The sequence below is a fragment of the Melanerpes formicivorus genome, unplaced genomic scaffold (genome assembly GCF_026170545.1).
Source record: "Melanerpes formicivorus ecotype bairdi unplaced genomic scaffold, bMelFor1.0.p_v2 SCAF_30, whole genome shotgun sequence".
Classification (NCBI taxonomy): domain Eukaryota; kingdom Metazoa; phylum Chordata; class Aves; order Piciformes; family Picidae; genus Melanerpes; species Melanerpes formicivorus.
Genome location: NW_027142382.1, coordinates 6,118,434 through 6,142,453, shown reverse-complemented (window position 1 = coordinate 6,142,453; position 24,020 = coordinate 6,118,434). Strand labels below are relative to the sequence as shown.

Below are 24,020 nucleotides of genomic sequence, written 5' to 3'. Positions count from 1 at the left end.
CTGGCAGAATGGGGACTGCCTCAGGCTCTCCTGTACCAGTGTGTTTTGCTGTGTTTCGGGACTCACTGTTGCAGGCTGAGGTCATCAAAAGGAGAATGAAAGCATAGAGAGGGGCAACTTGCAAAAGGCAGAGCTCTCCACTATTGTAGATGGGGCACTGGATATGTTGCCTTTGCTCCAAAGTTGCAGATTCGTTGATGCTGCTCCTGGTTTTGGCTCTGAGCTGTAACCCTTCCACAGCAGCACCACCTTCTCCGTCTGCGCCCCACGTCAAACCCAGCTACAGTTTTGGCCGGACTTTCCTGGGACTTGATAAATGCAACGCCTGCATTGGGACATCCATTTGCAAGAAATTCTTTAAAGAAGAAATAAGGTCAGAAACTCAACACAGTATTTTTTAAAGTCTCTTAGTATTTCCAAGTGCTTTAATGAACAGCAATGCAGAGTAACTTAGCACCCGTTACAGTACCTAGCAATTTAATTACTGTCTGTAAGCAGGTGCTTTGTCTCTTTACTTTCAAAGCCACACAAACTTGACCAGATTTCAGCCCTGAATTGTCATTCAAAAGCAAAAGCAAAAGGCTCAACTTTCTGCACAGAGAGTGGCTCTGAGACAATTCAAGGTGATGATGGGGGAAGTGAAGAGGGAAGGAAGAAATCAGCTTGTTTGGATGTACTGGAAATATTTTATTATGAGCAATGGAGTAAAGGCAAATGGGAGGTTAGCTTTGTCTACTCCCAACAGACTATGTGAACTACAAACATATAAACATGCTATGTAATTTTCTACCAGGTGCAACCACACAAATGTGCAGAACTCCACGTGCGTATTAACTAAGATCAACATCAATCTAAACCTGCCTGAGGCATGAGGACTTTTGCACATTATGTTACCTATATGCTCGAGAATAGACAGGACCAAATTATTAGTACACTTCTGGGAGATTTCTGTGAGAACTTGAAGGCAGAAGCAGAAATTGCATCTGCCTTGGAGTTGATGAGGTGCTGTCCAAGGGGTCATCAGACTGATCCATTCAGGTACAGGCTCAAAAGCTGAGCTATCTGATGACAGCAGGGAAAATGTTGCCAGTGTTTTTTGAGGGGAAATTTAAAGGCAGTGCTTGGCAGAGGAAGAGTTTATTAGGTCTGATATGATTTATAGAGCCATATGCACTTTCTTTTGTAGTTATAAAAGCCTGAGGGAGAAGAAATTATTACAGTAAAATTGTATTTTTAATGCTGTAATGTAAGTAGTATAATATCAGACAAATCACTATTTTTATCTTAAACTATCCTATAAAATGTAGCATAGTAAAACCATAATGGTTTGTCTGGTATGGACTTGAAATACTGAACATCCATCCTGCCTTTACTGCTGCTGGAAGGAGGCAGTATGTGGCATTGCTGTGCCAGGGCATCCCTTGCCATGGCACACTGGGGGTTCCAGTCCTCAGCATTTTTCCCTCTTAGCTTTCTGTCCCTCCTTGCTTGTGCCAGGGATGTGTAGGTGCACTGGAAAGGGCCGGGCAAACAGTGCTGGGTTTCTCCCACCACCGCCTAGGCTCTTGCCCCAGAGCACAAGATGGATTTGCAATCAGCGTGTTGAGCTGGCTTGACACAGGCTGGTATGGGTCTGTAGGGGCTGGAGCTGTCTTCAGGGTACAAGCTGCTCTACATTTTATTCTCTGAAACAGAGTGGCATGCGAGCTGGCTCCTTCCATGCACCCTAATCTGCTGTGGCCCTTTGCCACTCAGTTGTGTAGGGGTTTTAAGGACCTTCTGCTGGGTACAAAGCAGCTCCCTCAGGTGCAGCTTGTTGCAGGTGCACCATTTCGGTTACTCCCATTTAGCCACTGGGGAGGTTGGGACCATGCTAAAAATAGCAGTAGCCTTCTGCAGTGAGTAGCTGCCTTTGCATGCTGCACTGGGGCAAGGGAAAGAGGTGCTACGTGAGCAGAAGCAGGAGGCCCTCATGCTGGCTTTCTTCCAGGGCACAGCAAAAAAGGGATGTAGGTGTACAGAGTGTCTGAGCCAGGTCTGCAGGTACAGAGCTGCAAACATGCGAGAGCACAATGCTTCTGCGTCAGGAAAGGTAAGAGAGGCTTCCTAAACCAAAGATACTTTTTTTTGCCTCTCCTGTAAGCCCACAGCCAATTTTTCACAAGCTAGTGTAGCACACAAGTAAGTGGTAACACACAGCCCTGCTCTGAGGGCTTTGGAAAAGCTAACTTTTAAAAATGCTCTCCTGAGCAGCCAGTCAGCTTCAGGCTTTTCTTTGCAGGGGTAAAACTTGTTCTCCCACTTGATTTCTTGAGAAGGCAGGACTTTTTGGCAAGTGGAAGTTTAAACAGGGGAAATTTCAGCGACACTCGTGCTCTTTGATTCCCTCCAGTGTATGTTCTGCTATGTTCAGAATGGGTAGATGGCACTTGGTCCTACTCTGTGTTAGTCTTCATCAGAACATGCTTCATTAATTCTCCATCGTTTCCAGGAGCTGTGACATGCATTCACACTCAACTAAGTAAGAAGATGTGGGTTTTATTCCCAGAATGGCTGGTGACTCATCTTGTCCTCTAATCTTCTGTTCTCCCCTTATCTTTGCCCAACTTTATCCATCTGTAAACAAGAATACAAAGACCTGCCTACCAACTGTCCCAAAAGCAGAGTGCAGCAGAAAGTTTCCCTGAGGTACTAGATTTTTAGAATGCTGTGAATCTAATCTGACTAAAACTATTGGCAGACTTGTGCCAATGCTGGTGATGAGCTTTCCCCAGAAAGTAATGGAAAGGAAGTCTGGAAAAGCAGGACTACTTCCGTTTGATTTGTTTTCATATGGCATTACTTTATTTTGGTTTAAAGACTTAACTTACTTATTACAAAAAGAATGTAAATCTCCAAATGCAAGGGAAAATATTTTGTTTGGAGCAAAACACTTCGTTTCATCCAGGAAAAGGGGAAAATTAGTTTAATTTTCTTCAACATTTAGTTCTGAGTTGATCAAAAAATCTGTAATCTGTGACTCAGTTATGCACATAGATCTTACTGAAAGTCGGAATTAAGGCTCATCCAGGCCCTCACCTAAAAGGCTTCATACAAGAGTGAATTATTGTTACAGCACAACCTGATGATGAATCTTGAAAATATCTAGCAATCATGCCAGTGCAATGCTGTGCTGCCCAGAAGTGATGCCAAAGGCAGAATTGCTGCAGCCCATGCCGAGTTCCCAGGCCCACGTGGCTTTCCCCCGGGAGGTCTGAAGAGGAAATTGCTCCATCCACACTCAGATTAATGCTCAGCCCTGGATTTCATACACCCATGAACTGCTTGCATGCAGGAGGTGGTGCTTTCTTGGCATCTGCCTGATGTGGGCTCTCCTGAACATGCATGCTGAAGCCAAATCACAAGGCACACTGGGAAAGAAAAGGGAAAAGGGAGAATGGAGAAGCAAAAAGCGGGGGGGGGGGGGGGGGGGGGGGGATGGGTGAAAAGAATAGCAAATAAAAACAAAAAGTGAAAAAAAGAAAGGGGTAAAAAGAAGGGGAAAAAAGAAAAGGGGAAAAGAGAGAAAAGGGGGAAAAAGGAAAAAATAAGAGAAAATAAAAAAGGGGAATAAAGAGGGAAGGGAAGGGAAGGGAAGGGAAGGGAAGGGAAGGGAAGGGAAGGGAAGGGAAGGGAAGGGAAGGGAAGGGAAGGGAAGGGAAGGGAAGGGAAGGGAAGGGAAGGGAAGGGAAGGGAAGGGAAGGGAAGGGAAGGAAAGGAAAGGAAAGGAAAGGAAAGGAAAGGAAAGGAAAGGAAAGGAAAGGAAAGGAAAGGAAAGGAAAGGAAAGGAAAGGAAAGGAAAGGAAAGGAAAGGAAAGGAAAGGAAAGGAAAGGAAAGGAAAAAACCCTTAGCCATCTCTTCCCTGTCACATTGCATTGGGAGGGGACAACAAATCATAGTGAGGCATAGCACTTGTTCTCTGCTCTTTAGTCCTCACTCAAAACCAACCAACCAACGAAAAACCCCAAACAAATAAGGTATTCATTTTCATCATGTGTCCTAGTCATGGGGAAGCTTCAATTTCATATTGGGCAAAATGCCCAAACAGCCAAAGTGCCTGTGTCCCGTGCCCTGGGGGCAGGCTCCTTCACCTCTGGTTAGACTGTGTCTCTGAGACAAATCTTTTCAAGGAGGACCATGGCTAGAGCCAAAAGCCAAAGCAAAGCAAGCACCAGCAATGTGGGGAGACATGCTTTCCCTGCTTGCTCCACAGTGGAGCTCAGCTGCACATTCTGTAGTGGGGAATAGCAGAAGGGTTGGACTCAGTCTCTGGAGGTCCCTTCCAACCTCTAACATTCTGTGATTCTGTGAATAGGAGCAAAGCAGTGCCTCCAGGAGGGGTTGTGAGGAGGAGGACAGTCAGTCTCTGATTTTGGAAGGTGCTTAACATCACTGAGTCAGTTATTTGTCTGAAATCAGAGGAAATCAATGCCCTTAAATGTTTTCTGTGCTGGTTTACCAACTGGGAGTTGAAAGATGAGGTTCAGCTTTCAGACATATTAATGTCTTTTCATCCAACTCCTGCTAGCTGATCCTCTTGCCTCTCCTGTTTCACTTCTAAGCTACCAGCTTTAATTTACAGTGAGATTAAAGTAGGATGGTCTTTCTTATGTACTTGGGCAAGGAGTTTCGGACAGGAGGTTTGAAGGGCAGTGAATGCATAACGCTGGCCAAAGCAAAGGTCAGAGTTCAGCCACTTTCCAAGAGCAGGTTACAGACATACTTAGAAAACAGGCACTGGGCTCCTCAGTCCCTGCCTGGGTGACGTGCGTGTAGGCAGGGCTGAGGGGGCTGCTGAAATAAACAAAAAAAAACCATCCCAGCCTAATTACCCAGCCCATATGCTCCCCTCCTGTGCCTGTACAGGGGGAGCAGAGCAGTGCAAGATCTCCATGGCTACAAGTGGCACCACACGCCCAGGGCACACGTTCCCCCCAGCACACCCCAAATTCTGCAGCTGCCTGGGGACGTTACTCATCCCAACTGCTACATTACAGCCGGTGACATTAGGAGGAACCTGTTGAATCCCTTACCAAGCAGGACCACCACCAGCCCAAAACAACAGGTCATTTTGGATATTCACAAACACATTAACTGTCATGAAATAGGTTTTTTTCTGCAGGCTTCTTTTGAACATCAAGTACTTCTATTTTGGGCCCCTTTCTCTGGGATTAAGGCAATTAAAAAACCCATGGGATTATCTGTGAGCTGAATCCCTGCAGCCCACTCCTTTCCACTCATCTCTCCAGGTGGTCCCAAAGAGCCTTTTGGGTGCCCCATGGCACCGTTCATGACAGGGATGGTTTAAGTGGGAATCAAAGACAGACATTTTTTCCAAAGCATGTTTCCTCGGCCAAAAACTTCAGCCCACTTGCCTCACCCCAGCAACCAGGGACACCCATTGTGGTGGGCTGAACAATTGCCCCCAAAATAAAATTGCCAGACTAGTTCAGTGGAAGAAAATGAAGCTGTACTTACAAGCAAAACAACAATCTAAATGTGAAATGCAATGAATATGTACAAAATACACAATATTTACAGGTATTTACCATTTATAAACAGCACAAGAACCCCCTTGGACAAAACCAGGGGGCTGCTAATAGCTTCCCCCTCCCTGCTCCCTTCTCTACCCTGCTGTACACAGGACAAGATAAAGAGCAGAGAGTAGTTTTTTATGAATATTTAGCCACAACAAAACAATGCAGCCAACATCCCTTGAGTACTGTGTCCAGTTCTGGGCCCCTCAGCTTAGGAGGGATGTTGACTTGCTGGAGCGTGTCAAGAGAAGGGCAAGGAAGTTGGTGAGGGGCTTGGAGCACAAGCCCTATGAGGAGAGACTGAGGGAGCTGGGGTTGCTTAGCCTGGAGGAGACTCAGGGGTGACCTTATTGCTCTCTACAACTACCTGAAGGGGGATTGTAGACAGGCAGAAGTTGGTCTCTTCTCCCAGGCAATCAGTACCAGAGCAAGAGGACACAGTCTCAGGCTGCACCAGGGGAGGTTCAGGCTGGAGGTTAGGAGGAAGTTCTACACAGAGAGAGTGATTGCCCATTGGAATGGGCTGCCCAGGGAGGTGGTGGAGTCACCATCATTGGAGATGTTCAGGAGGAGACTTGATAGGGTGCTTGGTGCTGTGTTTTAGTTGATTAGGTGGTGTTGGATGATAGGTTGGACACAATGATCTTGAAGGTCTCTTCCAACCTGGTCTGGTCTATTCTATTCTATTCTATTCTATTCTATTCTATTCTATTCTATTCTATTCTATTCTATTCTATTCTATTCTATTCTATTCTATCAGCAAAGCCAGCACAAGCCAGAGCTAGTGTCTGCCAGAGTGAAGGAAGTGAAAAGAGAGAAAGTTAGTAATCTAGTCTGTCCAATAGGATTATTTAGAATTGATCATCTTTGAGGTTTTTTCCAACCTTATTGATTCTATGATTGTATGATTATTTTCCTTGTTACCTCCAGTGGTGATTTATTTGCATTCTACTACTTCCTGTTCAAGATCTGTGGAAAATTTTCAAGGTGCAGCCTGAAACTACCACACCCATGCAGAACCGTTCAGCCTTTACAGTGGGGTGGCAGGAAGCCCGTGGGGCCAGTGCACAGCAGAGCGAGTGGTGGTGGTGGTGCTGGCAGCGTGCGGGTGTCTGTGTGGCTTGTTAACCCGCTCTCCGTGGGGCTCTTGTTTTGGTTTGGCAGGTTTGACACCTGGCTTTCTTCTCATTTAAAGCTGCCCCCCAGCTACCTGCTTAGCTACTCAGGCAACTACACCGATGATGCCAAGAGCTGGCGGCTGGTCGACATCACCCGGCTGACCTCCAAGTACCAGCACGACCGGGCTGACAAGCACATCTGCACCTCCCTGCTGAAGACAAAGACCTGCAGCCTGGAGCGTGCCCTGCGCCGCACGCACCGCTTCCAGAAATGGCTGCGGGCCAAGCGCCTCACTCCTGACCTGGTCCAGGTCTGTGCCCCGTGGTCCCCCAGCCCCTACACCATTGGTGGGTAGGAGGGGGGAATAGGGTACCCCAGGGGTGTGCCATGTGGTTTGGGAGGGAAAAAAGGGATTGAAGGAGACATGGCTGTGACTTGCTGGCTGGGGGGCAATTTTGGGCAATGCCTCAGCATGTGGAGGGGAACAACCCTGCATGCCCCAAGCTGAGCCCACCCACTGTGAGGAAGAAGCAAAATGAGGCCCCAGTGGGAGGAAAAGCACCACAACCCAGGGCCAACTTCCCCAGCACAGCCTGGCTAGGGCTGAGGCTTGTCCCAGGTGAGGAGACCACCAGCTCCAGCTCCTTGAGCTGGTTGAGGCTGAAGGCTTGTGGAAAGCCATAGCACCTGCTGGCTTTGGGCACAGGGAAAACAGAGCCATGCACACAAACATGGCAACACTTTGAGTGAAGATATTTCTGCTGGGTTTTTTCCTAGTTTTCCATCATGTCTCAGGGTAGGCCATGCCTTGAAAGTGATTTTGCCCCAGGCCAGGGTAGCTTGGACTCCTCTGCTTGTGGCCAGCAGGGCCAGCAGCATGAGCAGCCAGAGCCTTGGTTCCTCATCTGCCTGCTACATACAGCAGATGATCTTAGGCACAAAGAAAGGTGCTGCCCTTTCTGTCAAAGTCCTGCAGTGTCACAAGCAAGGCCAAGACAGGCATGCCAGGGAAATGTTGCTGCCACCAGGTAAAACAGTGGCAGTGGCATGGGAGATGGATACATAGGCAGGGACAGAGAGGTAGAACTGCAATGTCCAGAAAGAAGTCAGCATCTGAGCACTGCCTGTGCTGAAGGATGCCATCACCAACCAGGCACAGCCACAAGGCAAGCAAATGTATTTTGCAGCTAGTGGCTTGAACCTGAGAGCATTAGCTCCCTCCCCAAATGCACGTGCATCCCCCTATCCCATCCAAACAACAGTAAATACCCAACAGTGGTTATGATAACCACTGACATGGGGCACGGGCCAGAGTGAAGGCTGGATATACCCTAAACAAGACACTGAGAGGAAAAGGATTACTCTTCTCCCCTTTTCAAGAGTTAGAAGTGGCTGTGAAGAAGGGACTATGGAGATTTTTTCTGCAAAAGCAACTGCTTCCTCCTGCCTACACACTGCCACATCTGCTCAGATTTCCTGGGTGCTAAAGTTATGCTGCTTTAGATTTTCCACTTCTCTTACCCCATGGAGCAGCATATCTCAGAAGGAAGATTGGGAGACCCCATGCTACAGCAGCAGTAGCAGCAGTGGTGGGGCTAAATGCCTGAGCTGCACCAAGAAGGACTCTCTTCAATCACTTGATCAATCCTCACAGCAGGTCATGCTGAAGCCAGCACACTTCCAGGGAGTGAGTGCCAGACAGGAAACCTTTTTTGGAGGAAAGCTACACTATGCTTTGTCTAGTAACCCTGTGAGTGATACTAGGGAGAGGGGCCAGATTTGCATCGCTTCCCATCAGAGCATCCCTCACCTGAGCTTGTGAGTTACAAACAGAACAACTCCTTGCAGGGTTGCAGGAAGCAGCTTTCCAGGCACCTGCTGGCCACCACTGTCCTCCAAGGCTCCTACAGGGAGCTGTAGGAGGGCAAGTTGGGGTGCCAGGCCCTCCAGCCTTGCTGGAGTCTCCAAGGGCTTTGTGCAAAACCGTGGTGCTTCCACAGCAGTGCTATGTGAAGGAGAAGGAGTCAAGAGATTAAAACTTTTGTTTACTGAGATGGGTGAAAAAGTAACTGGAGAAATGTGGCTCTGTGGTGTCTTACACCTGCTGCAAAGTTAAGTCAATAGCTGAGCCCAAATTACTCTCCTTAAAAGGCTCTTGATGTGCTAGAGTTTTCCCCACCCTGTCCTGTCTGAAACTAAACTCCCAGCTGAGCTGAGTAGGTTGCACACACAGCATCATGTGGAGACTTTGGCTGGGGTGCCCTGGCCTTGCACTTATCCAGTTTCTCTGGGGTGCCCTGGCCTTGCACATATCCAGTTTCTTTAAGGTACTTGAATTTCCTTGTGCAGCAGTGGGAAGCTGATGTGACCCATGCTCCAGGGTGCCTCTGAAGTGAGCAAGCCTAGGGGGACATGTGAGGGACAGACTCCTTGGGACATTTCAGCACCCCATGCAGTTTTTCAGTTGGAGAGGCAACAGAAGGCTGCAGGGAGACCCAGACCTTTTCACACTGGCCTCAGGATTGCTCCATTCATGCTTTCATGGTTCCTTGTTTCTGCAAATCAAGCAGAGAAACCTAAACTGTGATACAAAACCCTTCTAACAGCATATAAGCTTGAATACACAGAGAAGCATAGCAAACCACAGGCCCTAGGGTCTCTGCTCCCAAACCTCCAAATTTCAGCAGCAATTGCTATTGCTCTGCAAAATGGCTGCTTGTCCCACAGTGGTCCAAGTTGGAAAACAGCCTGCAGCAGCAGCAGCAATGTTTTAGTCATACAGCCTGAGCTTGCATAGGAGAGCCCCAGGCCTGTTGTATGGGCCACCACAGGTGACAAAGTGAACCCTTCCAAGCCACGGGGCCCTGCAGAGCTGGGGATCCCCTTCCTTTCTGTCCATCCCACCTGCTCTCTTCAGAGCCAAAATCCACAGGAGTCACTCTGCCTGCACCCCAGCCTGGCACTGCACCTAAGCAAACCAGCATCTTGGTTAACCCAGTGTGAGCCATCAGAGGGAGTTTCTTGGGGGTACCACATGTCACTACAAAAGCTTACCTGCAGCACTGCTCTTCTGCCTTTTTGCCCCCCATTCCTCTCTCATTTTTCAGAGGGATTACAGCACACCACTCTTGATGCCTAGCAGGATTCCCATTCTGCTTCACAAAGCTGCAGTCACCCAGCGGTGTCTGTGCTCCCCTCCCTGTGGTTTCTCCTATATAGCAGCACTAAGGAAAGCTAATGGGCTCAGGTAATTTTGTCTTACAGAGAAGAGAATTACAGCAAACTATAACGTGCTTGAATCAGAACGACAGGCCATGAAGTAATGTTTTCTCACTTCACACTGCCTGCCCTGCCTGACCCAACCGTCAGCCAAGGTCCCTGCCACAGGGATAATTTCTCCCACCACAATGAACATCTTTATTGCAAGCAGCAAAGTCTTCAGTGTTAAAATCCGGTCCACCTCAGAGAGGAGCAGGATTTAGCCAGGGCTCAGCCTACATGGTAGCCAGCTGCTGCTTTGCCTGGGAGCTCACTACCTCAAACTGCACTCTGTGTTTTTCCTGTTGGAGGGGGAAGAGTAACAGTAAAGCAAAGTTACTTTCAGCACAGGCTGCCCACAGGGTGAATTTACAGCCCTGCCTACAAAGCACGGCCTATAACAGAATTGTCAGGGTTGGAAGGGACTTCAAGAAACATCTAGTTCCAACCCCACTGCCATGGGCAGGGACACCTCACACTAGATCAGGTTGCTCAAGCCACATCCAGCCTGGCCTTAAAATCATCCAGCGACGAGGCTTCCACCACCTCCCTGAGCAGCCTGTTCCAGGGACTCTCCACCCTCAAGCTGAAGAACCTCTCCCTGATGTCTAATCTAAATCTCCCTTCCTCTAGCTTGGATTCATTCCCCCTAGTTCTATAACTACCCAACACCCTAAAAAGTCCCTCACCAGCTTTCTTGTAGACCCCTTTCAGATATTGGAAGGCCACAATAAGGTCTCCTTGGAGCCTTCTTGTCTCCAAACTGAATAGCCCCCACTCTCTCAGCCTGTTTGCTGAAGGCAGACAAAAAGCAGTGAAGTGAAAAGGCAACCATTTTCAGCCCCTCTCTCTAGGACATACTGTTTGAAACTATTGACCAGCACCTCCTTCTGCTGCCAGCAGATGTGCCTGCACCATGGTTATTTGGCCTCTAAGTGCAGTGCACATCTCTTCACTTGCATCACACAGGTAGCAGCTCGCTGCTCTGGCAACTGCTCTGTCTTAGGTAAGGCTGAGCATTGCGGGGCTTCCAGAGCCACGTGTGGCCCCTTTGACCTGATACCTCATCATCAGAGATGTGCTGTGGTAAACATGTTGGCAGTGGGGCTGAGCCCCACAGCTTCAGAGGACATCCTCAGTTTCTTTCTTCTGAGGGTGAAAGAAACCCTTTTATTTGAACAGCTAAGAGCTGCACATGCTTTGACACCTACATCCAAGTGTCTGTTCCTGAAGTTCACCCTAAATCTGGTTGCTTCATCAAGCTGCACCCAGGCAGTGGTGCATGGGGCAGGAGGCAGCTCTACTGCTGATTCATCCTAGCTTTTCTTGAGCTGGCTGAAGAGAAAGCAGAGAAGCTGTCCTCTAGAGGTTGTCTTTACATCAGTGTGAATTCCAAGTGTGTCTACACCAGACACACACACATATGTGTACATGGGAGTTTAAAATGCTTTGCATATTGTGCAGTCGGGGCAGGGGGGAAATCACAGCAGAGTGCAAGTGGGCTTTGCAGAAACTATTCATTATCAGACATTGTAACCAAGGATGAGGAAAAGGCAGAGATACTTAACACCTTCTTTGCCTCAATTTTTACTAGAAGGGCAGAACGTCTTCCTGACAGCTGGCCTGCAGAGCTAGCAGAAGGAGCCAGGGAGCTGCACAGTTTCCCTATGTTCCATGAGGCGGTGGTTGGAACTCTCCTTAGCAGCTTGGATCCCCACAAGTCCATGGGACCAGATGGGATTCATCCTAGGGTGCTGAGAGAGCTGGCAGATGAGCTGGCCAAGCCACTGTCCATAATTTTCCAGCAGTCCTGGCTCACTGGTGAGGTCCCAGAGGACTGGAAGCTGGCCAACGTGGTGCCCATCCATAAGAAGGGCCGGTTGGATGAGCCAGGGAATTACCGGCCTGTCAGCCTGACCTCAGTGCCAGGCAAGATCATGGAACAGGTCATCCTGAGTGCAATAACACAACACTTACAGGATGGCCAAGGGATCAGGCCTAGACAGCATGGATTTAGGAAGGGCAGGTCCTGCCTGACCAACCTGATCTCCTTCTATGATCAGGTGACCCGCCTGGTGGATGTGGGGAGGCCTGTTGATGTAGTCTACCTGGACCTCAGCAAGGCCTTTGACACCGTCCCCCATAGCAAACTGCTGGCCAAGCTGTCAGCCCCTGGCTTGGACGGGAGCACACTGCGATGGGTTAGGAACTGGCTGGAGGGCCGAGCCCAGAGAGTGGTGGTGAATGGTGCCACATCCAGCTGGCAGCCAGTCACTAGTGGTGTGCCCCAAGGATCAGTGCTGGGCCCTGTGCTCTTTAACATCTTTATTGATGATCTGGATGAGGGCATTGAGTCCATCATCAGTAAATTTGCTGACGACACCAAGCTTGGGGCAGGAGTTGATCTGCTGGAGAGTAGAGAGGCTCTGCAGAGGGACCTCGACAGGCTGGACAGATGGGCAGAATCCAACGGCATGAGATTTAACACATCCAAGTGCCGGGTTCTGCACATTGGCCACAACAACCCCATGCAGTGCTACAGGCTGGGGTCAGAGTGGCTAGAGAGCAGCCAGGCAGAGAGGGACCTGGGGGTGCTGGTTGATGGTAGGATGAACATGAGCCTGCAGTGTGCCCAGGCAGCCAAGAAGGCCAATGGCATCCTGGCCTGCATCAAGAACAGTGTGGCCATCAGGAGCAGGGAGGTCATTCTGCCCCTCTACACTGCACTGGTTAGGCCACACCTCGAGTACTGTGTCCAGTTCTGGGCCCCTCAGTTTAGGAAGGATGTTGACTTGCTGGAACGAGTCCAGAGAAGAGCAACAAAGTTGGTGAGGGGTTTGGAACACAAGCCCTATGAGGAGAGGCTGAGGGAGCTGGGGCTGCTTAGCCTGGAGAAGAGGAGACTCAGGGGTGACCTTCTTGCTCTCTACAACTACCTGAAGGGAGGTTGTAGACAGGCTGATGATGGTCTCTTCTCCCAGGCACCCAGTACCAGAACAAGAGGACACAGTCTCAGGCTGCACCAGGGGAGGTTCAGGTTGGATGTTAGGAAGAAGTTCTATACAGAAAGAGTGATTGCCCATTGGAATGGGTTGCCTGGGGAGGTGGTGGAGTCGCCGTCGTTGAGGGTGTTCAGAAGGAGACTTGATGGGGTGCTTGGTGCCATGGGTTAGCTGTTTGGGTGGGTTGGATTGGTTGATGGGTTGGACATGATGATCTTGAAGGTCTCTTCCAACCTGGTTTGGTTTATTCTACTATAAACCCATGGATATTTAATCAAAATAAATAAGTAGATGTCTATATCAGTCACAAACACTACATCAGGATCTCTGTCAGATCTTATTCTTCAGGGTACTAAGACACTGCACAGGACTTAAGATAAATCAGTATCTCCTGTTTTGCATAGGTATTCTTCAAAGTTTTCTTCCATCAACAGTTTTTGTCTGACAGTTTTACAACTCTGACTTCTTTCCCACCATAGTGACCTTTCCATCAGTCTGCTGGAAGGGCAGCACCAGAGCAGGTGCTGAACTTTACACTGTTGATTAGCGCTGCTGAAATCACAAGGCTCCACTGTCCAGTTTGGTGGAACAAGGCTTCATTAAATCATAGGAAGCTGTACCAATGGTTGTAATAAATATGGCAGCTCCCAGCCCTGCTCCTCTGCTCCTGCACTGGAGCTGATATGCCTGAAACAGTTCCTCAGGAAATGAGCAGCTGTGATCACTGTGTGCAGTGCATGACCACATCTGTGTTCAGAGGATGAGCTCTGACCTTGGAAAAAGTCCTAATTGCAACTTCCATGCATTCTCTCCCACCCTGATTTCTGTTCCCACTGCAGACTCTAAAGGGTCTCAGATTTTGCATTGCAAACTCCTGGAGGCAGCAAGGCTTTGTAACTTTGGCTGCAAATATTTGCACACAGAGTGAGCTGTGAGTCTTTCCCCACCATTTATCTTCTAACATAGCTCTGTTCTGCTCATTTTTTTCTCACTTCTTCTCCAAAGGGAAAGTGGCAGAGTCAGCCACAACATGCCTGCAAGTGCTGTAAGGCAGAGATCCATAACCATCCCTTTTACCTCCCCCTCTTCTATGGTTTTAGATAATTAGATGAAAAAATATTTCCTTGCCACTACACCCAAAGAGAAGAATATAACTAGGACTGGGGAAAAGAAATAAGATTTTTCTGTTGTTTTGAGACAACACTCTAGTTGTGCTTGAGTTTCTTGGGTAATTTTGACCAGCTGTTGGCACTCAGGGCTTGTCTCATGCAACTGATGGCCAAGGAGGAAGCTCTTGGGACTTCACTGCAGCCAGAAGGGAGGCAGAGGAAGGGATATGGGAAGTCCAGTCCTCCATTTCCATCTCTGACCCTTTCCATCTCTTTCTCAGTGTCTTCATTTCTTTGTTGTGGCTGGGTAATTAAGTGTTTTATGCCAAAGGATCAGCTTGCACAGGAAGGGCCGAGAGAGACCTACCTCATCATTACCAAAGAACTTGGGGAGATCCTGAGTCAAACATCTGCTCTCAGTGTGAAAAGCGGCAGGGAGCAACGTGAGATCCAGTGCCATTTCCTCTGAACCACATCTCCCAGCCTTCAGATTATAAACAAAACCTGAAAGAGTCAGTTTGGCTACTGGAGTCATTTGGAAGAAAAAGGCTTAGCCAAAACCTAATTCCCTTCCCCAGAAGAGACGCAGCAAGGTAGCATTTCTGTGTCACTATGGGCACAGAAATGTGTGTCTGTATGTCTGCTTTGCTTGGCTACTAAGGAAGACTGACTTAAAGAAAAAAAGAGTCTTTCTTTCTTTTTTGGCTAGGAAGGTATAAACTTTTATGTCACTTATCCTAGCCATAGATTGCTTGTGCAATTCTGCAAGCCAAACCTCCAAATCTAAAAGGTGAAATAGAGTGCTGGTTGACTGCATTAGCCCAACAATTCTTTATTTGTTGCTGGTGTTTGGGAAAAAAAATATGCACTGGCTATTCAAATTTAGTTTAGATAGTTAATGGGTGAGTTTATCAGAAAGGGAATATATCCTGTGCTTGTGCCTACACACAGTGCTTATTTACACTTTTAAATCATGTTTACTGATCTTAGCAAATAATATTTCCAAGAAAGCTGCTCACAGGTTAAGTAAATAGCGAAGCAATCTGAAGACATTATTTAAGGAGGGAAGTGACTCACTGCCTTTGTGACAGGGAGGCCTCCAGCAGCAAGCTGGGATGCCAGGGCTGGAAACCCAGGTAGAGGGAGGAGGCCTGCTGGCATGGAGTGGGAAATGGAGTTTGCAGCCTCTGTGGCTGTGCCATTAGGAGTGGATGTTATTTTGGAAACCTGAGCCGTGAACAGACATTTTTAGATGATGTGGGGTTTTTCCCACGAGAGATTTGCCTTAGAAATCCCTCTGTGTGTCCATACCCACCAGCAACTGCATCACAGGGGGCAGAGACACAGTGGGCACAGTACACAGGTTCCTGTAGCCCTGACATGGGCCAAGCACATTGCAACACTTCCAGCTGTAAAATGAACCCCTCTGTTGTGTTTTTCCCTCTCACCAGGGCCTGTCTAGCCCAATGCTGCGCTGCCCATCCCAGCGTCTCCTGGACAGGATAGTGCGGCGCTATGCCGAGGTGCCAGACGCTGGCAGCATCTACATGGACCACCTCACTGACAGGGACAAACTGCGCCTCTTGTACACCTTGTCAGTCAACTCACACCCCATCTTGTTACAGGTGGGTACCAATCCATCCCAGCTTGAATCACAGGATCATAGAACTGTTAGGGTTGGAAGGGATTGAAATGTCATCCAGCAGCCCCTTGCAAGCAAACCCTCACCCGAGACATGCCAGCCACCAGGGAAGTCCCAGCATTGACATTTGGCAAACTCCTTAACCTTCAGAAAGTGATTCTCTTCTGTGAGATTGGATGGTTGGTGCTGGCAGGCTCCTGAGGTAGTCATTGCATCAGCCTGTGAAGTTGTGGAGGTGTGGTGGGTTGAAATTTTCCCCTCCCTCCCCCCCAACATTCAATTTGCCAGACCAGTTCAGTTGGAAGCAAATGAAAGCTATATTTACAAGCAAGACTACAGTCTACAATGGAATGCACAATACACATCTCTGATACTTCAGGGGGTTATGCTTGCATTGTGATGTATTGCTTAAAATCTCAGACTCTTTATAAAAAAAAGCAAAAGCATACTGCAGTGTGGGAGGCCCAAGATGCGGCACTGAGGTTGAACATGGAGTCAGGGAGCGCTGATTTCGCAGGCTCCACATGCCAGTGCTGGTTTTTTTTCCATTTGTCTCTTGCTGGCAACTTGCTCTGTGGCAAAGTGAAGCTTTGCAGAGATGTTTGGTGGTATCTCAAGTACAGCTGAGCTCTGAGTTTGAAGGCAGAGATCTGTGAGGTTTTTCACCCCGCTCCTCATCCCCTGCTGGCATGCCTGGCATGTGGCTTCTCTCTTTCCTTACACATCTCTGGGGGAGTATCCTCACCTTTACCCACCATGGCCCCACCTTTAATCCTCTTTGTAGTTTCCTGCAACCCTTTGGGGTGCCATGAAGAAGAGAGACAGCAGTAGCAGCATCTATTTCCTGCCCCAGGCCACTGCTGCCCTCAGCAGTGCCCAGAGGTCTGCCCAGTCCCAGGGAGGGAAGCTGGCACTTGTACCCCAGTTGTGTCCTGGGGGTCAGTCAGCCACCCTGGCCACAGCTCACTGAGGCACAAGGCTGTGGCTCTCAGCACTGTAAGGATATGGGAATACAGCTTGCAGAGGTGAGAAAAATATGCCAAAAAGAAATGGTTTAATTTTACACTGGTGCCCAAAATGCCTTCAGAGCAGAAGGGAGAAGCGACCTTAGACATGACACTGGATGCACTCATAGCCCCCTCCTTAGCAGGGCCTAGCGGTGCTGGGGGGACAGACAGCTTGCAATGTAAAAGGCAGAAAGCTTTGTGCTGATACAGCTCAGCAGTCTTGCGGTTTGGTTTCCACCTGGGGTAACTACCCTCCTACCACAAGCTGATGCCTAGCCCAGGTGTCTCCACTGCAGCACGCACCCAGCACATTTCCTCCCTGAGACTGCAAAGTACTTCATGAAACAGCCAGGCAGTTTAGTGACACAGATTAGTGACACCTAAAATTATCTCTTCTGTGGCTAAAATTGTCATAAATTTGAAAACTATTATTATCTTGGACTTTCTGGTAGACTCCCTCATGGAATAGATCTTGAAATATGAGAAGGGGAAGGGGGAAGGGGGAAGGGGGAAGGGGGAAAGGGGAAAGGAGAAAGGGGAAAAGGGAGAAGGGGGAAAGGGGAAAGGGAGAAGGGGGAAGGGGGAAAGGGAGAAAGGGAGAAGGGGGAAAGGAGGAAAGGAGGAAAGGGGGAAGGGGAAAGGGAATAGAATAGCAGCATAGCTCCTCCAGGATAGAGCAGAGCCTTTCCCAGCTTCTGGGACAGGCTGGGGTGAGGAAGGGTGGTGGGCTGCTTTAGGAAAATAAAACACCACAGCAGTGCTGATGCTTGAGGTCTTCCAGGGCACTTGCAAGACCTTCAAGAGGGAGTTTGGGTCTATGTGCAGAATGCAGTGGGCAGAGGGCAGAGGCAACTCCCCCATTCCAACTGTCCTTGGCAGATCTTCCCTGACGTGGAGGGATGGCCCTTCCCTCGGTACCTGGGCTCCTGTGGGAGGCTGCTGGTCAGCGCCAGCACCCGGCCCCTGCGTGATTTCTATGATGCCGCCCCCGAGGTAGCTGCAGACCTGGCCCTCCAGCTTCTCGCTGTCCTCCGCTCCATGGGCACCAACGACCTCAACTATTTCTTCTACTTCACCCACGTGGATGCTGGCACCTTCGGCGTGTTCAGCAACGGGCATCTGTTCATCCGGGATGCCAGCACGCTGGGGATCATCGACAAGGAGGAAGGTACTCAGCAGGCTCCGTGGCTGTGCTTCTGTCGCGGGAGGGCTTAGTGAGGCAGGAGAAACAAATCTCTCCCCTGCTACACTTGGCTCTGATGCTGATTTTGTTCTTCATCAACCAAACATTGCTTGCTAAATAAGATAATGATGAGGCCATGGAGAGACTTACTGACAGCAAAAGCATCAGTGGCTCCTGCCATCTTGGCTCTGAGTCAGGAAGGCTGCAGGCATTCTGTTTGTGCAGTCAGTGGTTTGGTGAGCAGCCACAGTGAGACCCCACCTAGAGTATGGCATCCAGTTCTGGAACCCCTATTGCAGGAAGGATCTGGACATGCTGGAATATGTCCAGAGAAGAGCAATGAGGATGATCAGAGGGCTGGAGCACCTCTCCTATGAGGACAGACTGAGAGAGTTGGGGTTGTTCAGTCTGGAGAAGAGAAGGCTCTGAGGAGACCTTATTGTGGCCTTCCAGTATCTGAAAGGGGCCTACAAGAAAGCTGGTGAGGGACTTTTTAGGGTGTCAGGTAGTGATAGGACTAGGGGGAATAGAAACAAAAGTAGAAATGGGTAGACGCATATTGGATGTTAGGAAGAAGTTCTTCCCCTTGAGGGTGGTGAGACACTGGAACAGGTTGCCCAGGGAGGTGGTAGAAGCCTCATCCCTGGAGGTTTTTAAGGCCAGGCTGGATGTGGCTCTGAGCAATGTGATCTAGTGTGAAGTGTCCCTGTACATGCCAGGGGGTTGGAACTGGGTGATCCTTGAGGTCCTTTCCAACCCCAACAATTCTGTGATTCTATGGGTGCCTTTACATCCTGCCTGCCTCTCTCTGTAGCTGGCAACAGCATTTGACATGCATGGTGCCGGACAGTCTCCTTTGAAAAGTTCCTAAATCACCTCTTTCTAAACGTTAGCCACACAAATGTTGATATTTGCAAGTAGTCATTTCATAACTTCACTTGCAAGTAGTCATTTCATATCTTCATTTATGTATTGGGAGGTATATTTAAGTACACCAGGCTCTTTTTAGGTGCCTTTTCCACATTAATTAATACTAATTATATTTATTATAACAAACAAACAAAAAAACCTCCCTCTTTTGTCATTCTGACAGAAAGCCAAGGGTTACTTTTCACAGGTTACATTGGCCTATTCCTGGAAGCAGAGCTCATCAAAGATGGTTCCTCCAGTAATTTTACAGTTTCATTTTGAATGTTCAAATTTTCAGAAGGCCTTTTGCTCAGCTCCTATATTTGGCTGAGCCGACAGCAAATATTCAGAAGCAGCTGTCAGAGAATTTTCCTCTGGGTTTCATTTTCTCATCCCAACAGCTATTGCTGTTAACATGACTCCAGCTAGATTAGCTGTTGTTGCAATTCAGTGATTTTGGCTATCATGGAAAAATTATAGGTTTGGCTATTTGTGTCAGTTTTTGTGGAAACTCCACATTTTAGGTTAGTACTCCAGTTCTTGGGTTTTTTTCTGCATCAGTCTGACTTGACAGATTCCTCTCTAGCTCCTCTGTCAGGCAGCTCTTCAGAGCTCTGTCATTCAGAAAAATATACATATCTCAGGGGTGAGAATCACAGAATCATAGTCTGGTCCAGGCCAGAAAGTACCTCTAAAGGTCACCCAGTCTAACCTCCCCAGTCAGCAGGGACATCCCCAACTAGATCAGGCTGCCCAGGGCCTTGCTGAGCCTCACTTTGAATATCTCCAGGGAATGGGCCTCAACCACCTCCCTGGGCAACCTGTTCCAGTGTTCCACCACCCTCATAATGAAGAACTTCTTCCTGATATCCATTCTAAATCTGCCCTTTGAAGCCATTGTCCCTTGTCCTGTCACCACAGGCCCTTGTAAACAGTCTCTCTCCATCCTTCCTGTAGGTCCCCTTCAGGTACTGGAAGGCTGCTATCTGGTCTCCCTGGAGCCTCCTCTCCTCCAGGCTGAACAACCCCAGCTCCCTCAGCCTGTCCTCATAGCAGAGGTGCTCCAACCCCCTGATCATTTTCATGGCCGTCCTCTGGACCCTCTCTATCAGGTTCATGTCCTCTCTATATTGAGGGCTCCAGAGCATAAAATTGGCCCATGTACAGCTACAGAGTACTTTGTGGTGAAAGACAGCTGGATCCTTCAGATAGTAACATACCCCACATGAGTGCAGACATACAGACATACGTGATGATCCATGGTTTTGCTGCTGTGTTTCTAAGAACTGGTTTAATTGTCTCTAACAGGAAGCCAGCTGATTGATGACCAACAGGAGCACAAAGATATATTTAGCTGTCTGACTGGGGACTGTCCGTCTGCATTTGTGTCCTGTAACTCCATCAGAGAGAAGCATAGCCTCATCATGGTGTGTCAAGAGCTTTTGCCTAAGTTGTTGAAGGGGAAATTCCAGCAACCCGTGCAGGAGAAGATAGACAGCTTCCTGCAGCACTGTGCTGACAGCCTCGATGATGACCAGGGTGTCAATGAGATGGTTGCAAACTTAGCCGAACTCCTGAGACCTCTGCGGTCCTGCGATTCCCGTTTCGCCTACCGCTACCCTGACTGCAAATACAGTGACAAATACTGATGGTTTTGAAGGAGGAGTCCCTTGGGAAGGACTAGTGTCAGCCCCCTGCCACTGTGGGAAGCAAGAAGGAACCAGAGTAGCTGGAAAAGAGCTGCACCTGGGGCTTCTGCATCGAGGCAGAGAAGGAGGGAACAAACCACACATAGGATTTATTGCTCATCTCCCAGAGCTGCATTTGTTACGTGGGATGTTAGGCATGACGTAAGTCTTAGGGATTATTAGCATTATTGTGAGTGACAGGGAGGATTAATAAATCTCATTCATGTGTTTTGCCCTTGGAAGAGCTTTTCATGCCATTCATTAAAAAAAATAAACCTTCTGAAGGCAGCAAGCTCACAATGAGCTAGACAGAGGAGCTCTATTACCAAGAAAGTCTTCCTGCTGGAGATGATAGATACATAATGTGGGATGGATGGGAGCATTTAAGACTTTCCCTGTGGGGATTTTTAATGCACTAAAATTCATAGATAAACTGAACCACCAGATCAGTTCTGTACCATCACCCATCACAGATCACATTTATAAAATATTTAAATTTTATTACTTTTATGTCCCTTGAGAATGTCTCTAATCTCAAAATATAATTACTTTTAGTCTTTCCAAAGTTGATGGACAGTAATTGGAGAATAATAAAGGTTGGGTTTTTATGATCAGAATAAAACCCCCACGACTCTGGAATGTGATTGTCCAGCTCTCACATTTTTCTCTCTAAAGAAAACCAGAGAAATCATTTACAAGGGGGAAAAAAAAAAAAAAAGTCAAAAAGGAAAATGTCATTAAGAGGAGAAACAACACAGACAGAGGATGAGAAATTAGTTTACCCTGAACCCAATGAGACTTCTGAAGACTCAATGCTACAGCATAGGTGCTGGATTGCCTCCAAAGGGAGGTCTGAGTCCTGACAAGCAAGAGGTACAGCCATCCTCATCCATTTGCCTTTCAAAGGAAAAAACCAGTAAGCCACCTCCCAAAGGAGTCCACCTAAAATTTGAGGTGGTGGAGTCTTGTTTCACACCAGTGGCCAACCCATGGCTAGACACACGTGCCTCATTCGGCGGGAAAAGGCTGCAAGAGTCGCAGAGCTGCAAAACACAATTTTATCACACGGCATCTGTCAGCCCACGTCCTATGTGCCCCTTGTGGGGCATCAGAAGCCCACAGCAGATTTTACCTCATCTCTAGGGGTTTGCCGGACCTCATCTGGGTTGGGCACTTTCTCCTGGGATCCAAGTGGGCAGGAATCATCAAGCAAATTTGACTGAGCTCACTCAGAAAGTAGACTTTCTGGATCCCCGTAAGTGTTTTTGTCATGGAAACAGTCTTCCTTCAGCCATGGTTCAAAAAAGAAATCACTAACAGCATGACAGCAGAAAAAGATGCAAGTGTATTTGCATTGCTAATCATTGTATGGAGTTGTGGGGAGCAGCAATGCCAGTCAGGATTTTGTACTGGCTGTAGAGGGGGCTCTGTGCACGCAGAGTACCTGGCCTGGGCTTCAAGGCAGGTTTTGTGGACAGATTAGCCATCCAAAACCATACACAGGTCTGACACTGGGAAAATCTGACCCAGGACATCTATTTTGCCTTTCCTCCTGGCAGAAAGTATCAAGTGCACCTTTCACCTCTCAAGAAGGAGAAACATTGAAATTAATTTGTAGGTAAATTTAGCTCCAGGCCCAGATGGTCCGACAGCAAAAATGTTTAAACATACAGCCTAAGCTATGGCTGCAGCCCTCTTTCTTGATTTCAGTCTATTTCTACATCATGGCTCTCTTCCAGTAAGAAAAACATGTCCTTTGCTGAGATCCATAAGGCTGTCTAACAATCTGTTTTCAACAGTTTTTCTTGAATCTGTCTGCATCTACAATCTCTTGCTATGTGATTTTATCTGCTAGCTGGGCATTAGCATTGGGCCCTTTCCCCTCTAATAAGTTCCTCTCCATGGTGCCAGATGCTGGCCACATCACACAGGGATAGAGGAGCTCTGGATTCACTGCTGCTTTCTCTAGGATCAGTGCTGAGGTTCTGCCTACTCTGGGCTGTGAGCCACCACCATTCCCTCAGGGCATTCTTCATGCAGTTGTAAGTAAAAATGCACACCACAAAACACCCCAAAAACACTAAGATGAAGAACTGGCCTGGCCCACCCATGCTGCAGCAGAGGTGATTTGAAAGCCCTGAATCTGCAGAGATGTCTTTGCAGCTGCTCCTTGACTTGGGCTGGTTTCTGATTCAGTGCTCTCTAGTTTAGCCATGGCTTGACTTGCAGTGAAAGAAGGAGCAACCCTTGCAACAAGGCTCCACGGTGGGTTCACTGCTCTCCTATGTATCATGGGCATTTTTCTTTTCACCACACACATTTTCCTATTGGAAATGAGCTGTTCACCTATTGTACAGCTCTATGGCAAGTGTCTCCAGGGCAGCAGACCATCAGGCCAGCCAAGGGAAGCACAGAGAAGATGCACGTTCTCATCATCCTGGAGGACAACAGAAGCAAGCTGAGATCTCTCAGGTCACATCCAACATTGAGCATAAGACTGAGGTGTCGTAAGAGCTTTGGCTAGGATCAAACAACTCATGGCCCTAAAATGTTTAGTATAACAGAAGAGACATGATCTTCCTTTGCTGCTTGGACTCTGTTGGCAAGACTGCAGCAGAAGTCTTGAGGCACATGGCATCTATTTTTAACTGTCTTGATTCAAAGCTGTTAAAGCTGGGAGGAGTCTCCCCACCGCTTCCAATAGGCTCTGATATGAATTTAAATCACAGTAATAAAAACTCCACAATAACCCCTCGTTAAACATAACAGGATTATGGGTGTTGAAAGTATTAAAATGCTGGGAGCTGTAACCACCAACAGTTTTTGGACCACCACAATTAGGGAAGTCAGGCTCTTGTAATACTGTGACTACTGTGACCAGCCATAAAATCAGTCCATGGCTCCGAGAATAATAATTTTGCTGAAGTAAATCTCATTTCCCTGTATTCCTCTGGCTCTTTATTTTCATTGCCAATTCATTCGTTTAATATTTTCCTTTTTCTTGGCAGTCGGGTCCTGGAGTTGGCGCCCACCCTGTCTGCCAGATCCAGGCAAGCCTTCAAATGCTAGTAGGTCAAGCTCCAAAAGGATGTGAAATTAATTTATAAATGGCAATTATTTTAAACCTAATCCTTCCCAAAAGAACTCTCGAGCAATTTTTTCCTCTCTGAGTTCAAGTTATTTCTGACAGTGGCTTTGGGAGAGCCTTTGAAAGCCGTTCCTGGTAACGACTGACATCATTTCCATAGCAGGACAAGGATGGCAGGAGAAGTCTTCCAGCAGTCTTCACAGTCAGCCTCGACAATTTATTTGTGAGTAGTTCACAGATGCCTTTAGGTTCAGCTCTTCATCTTCACAGGATCACAGGATGTTAGGGGTTGGAAGGGACCTCCAGAAATCATCGAGTCCAACCCCCCTGCCAGAGCAGGACCATAGAATCTAGCACAGGTCACACAGAAATGCATCCAGAAGGGTCTTGAAAGTCTCCAGAAAAAGGAGACTCCACAATCTCTCTGGGGACCCTGTT

At 48.0% G+C, this 24,020-nt stretch overlaps 1 protein-coding gene across 1 annotated transcript; it reads left to right on the top strand.

The window, feature by feature from the left end:
- Nucleotides 1-23,439, top strand: DIPK2B (divergent protein kinase domain 2B). The gene is made up of 5 exons (XM_068155146.1): nt 1-373; nt 6,742-7,006; nt 15,517-15,690; nt 17,594-17,882; nt 20,115-23,439. The coding sequence occupies exons 1-5, from the start codon at nt 150-152 to the stop codon at nt 20,453-20,455; spliced, it is 1,293 nt and encodes a 430-aa protein (XP_068011247.1). The 5' UTR covers nt 1-149; the 3' UTR covers nt 20,456-23,439.
- Nucleotides 23,440-24,020: the final 581 nt, after the last annotated feature.

What these genes read in the sequence shown, in the direction of transcription:
- DIPK2B (XM_068155146.1), top strand. Translation starts at nt 150, where the DNA reads ATGGGGCACTGGATATGTTGCCTTTGCTCCAAAGTTGCAGATTCGTTG. An exon ending in TCACTCCTGACCTGGTCCAG is followed by an intron (nt 7,007 to 15,516) that starts GTCTGTGCCCCG and finishes CCCTCTCACCAG; the next exon opens with GGCCTGTCTAGCCCAATGCT. An exon ending in CACACCCCATCTTGTTACAG is followed by an intron (nt 15,691 to 17,593) that starts GTGGGTACCAAT and finishes TGTCCTTGGCAG; the next exon opens with ATCTTCCCTGACGTGGAGGG.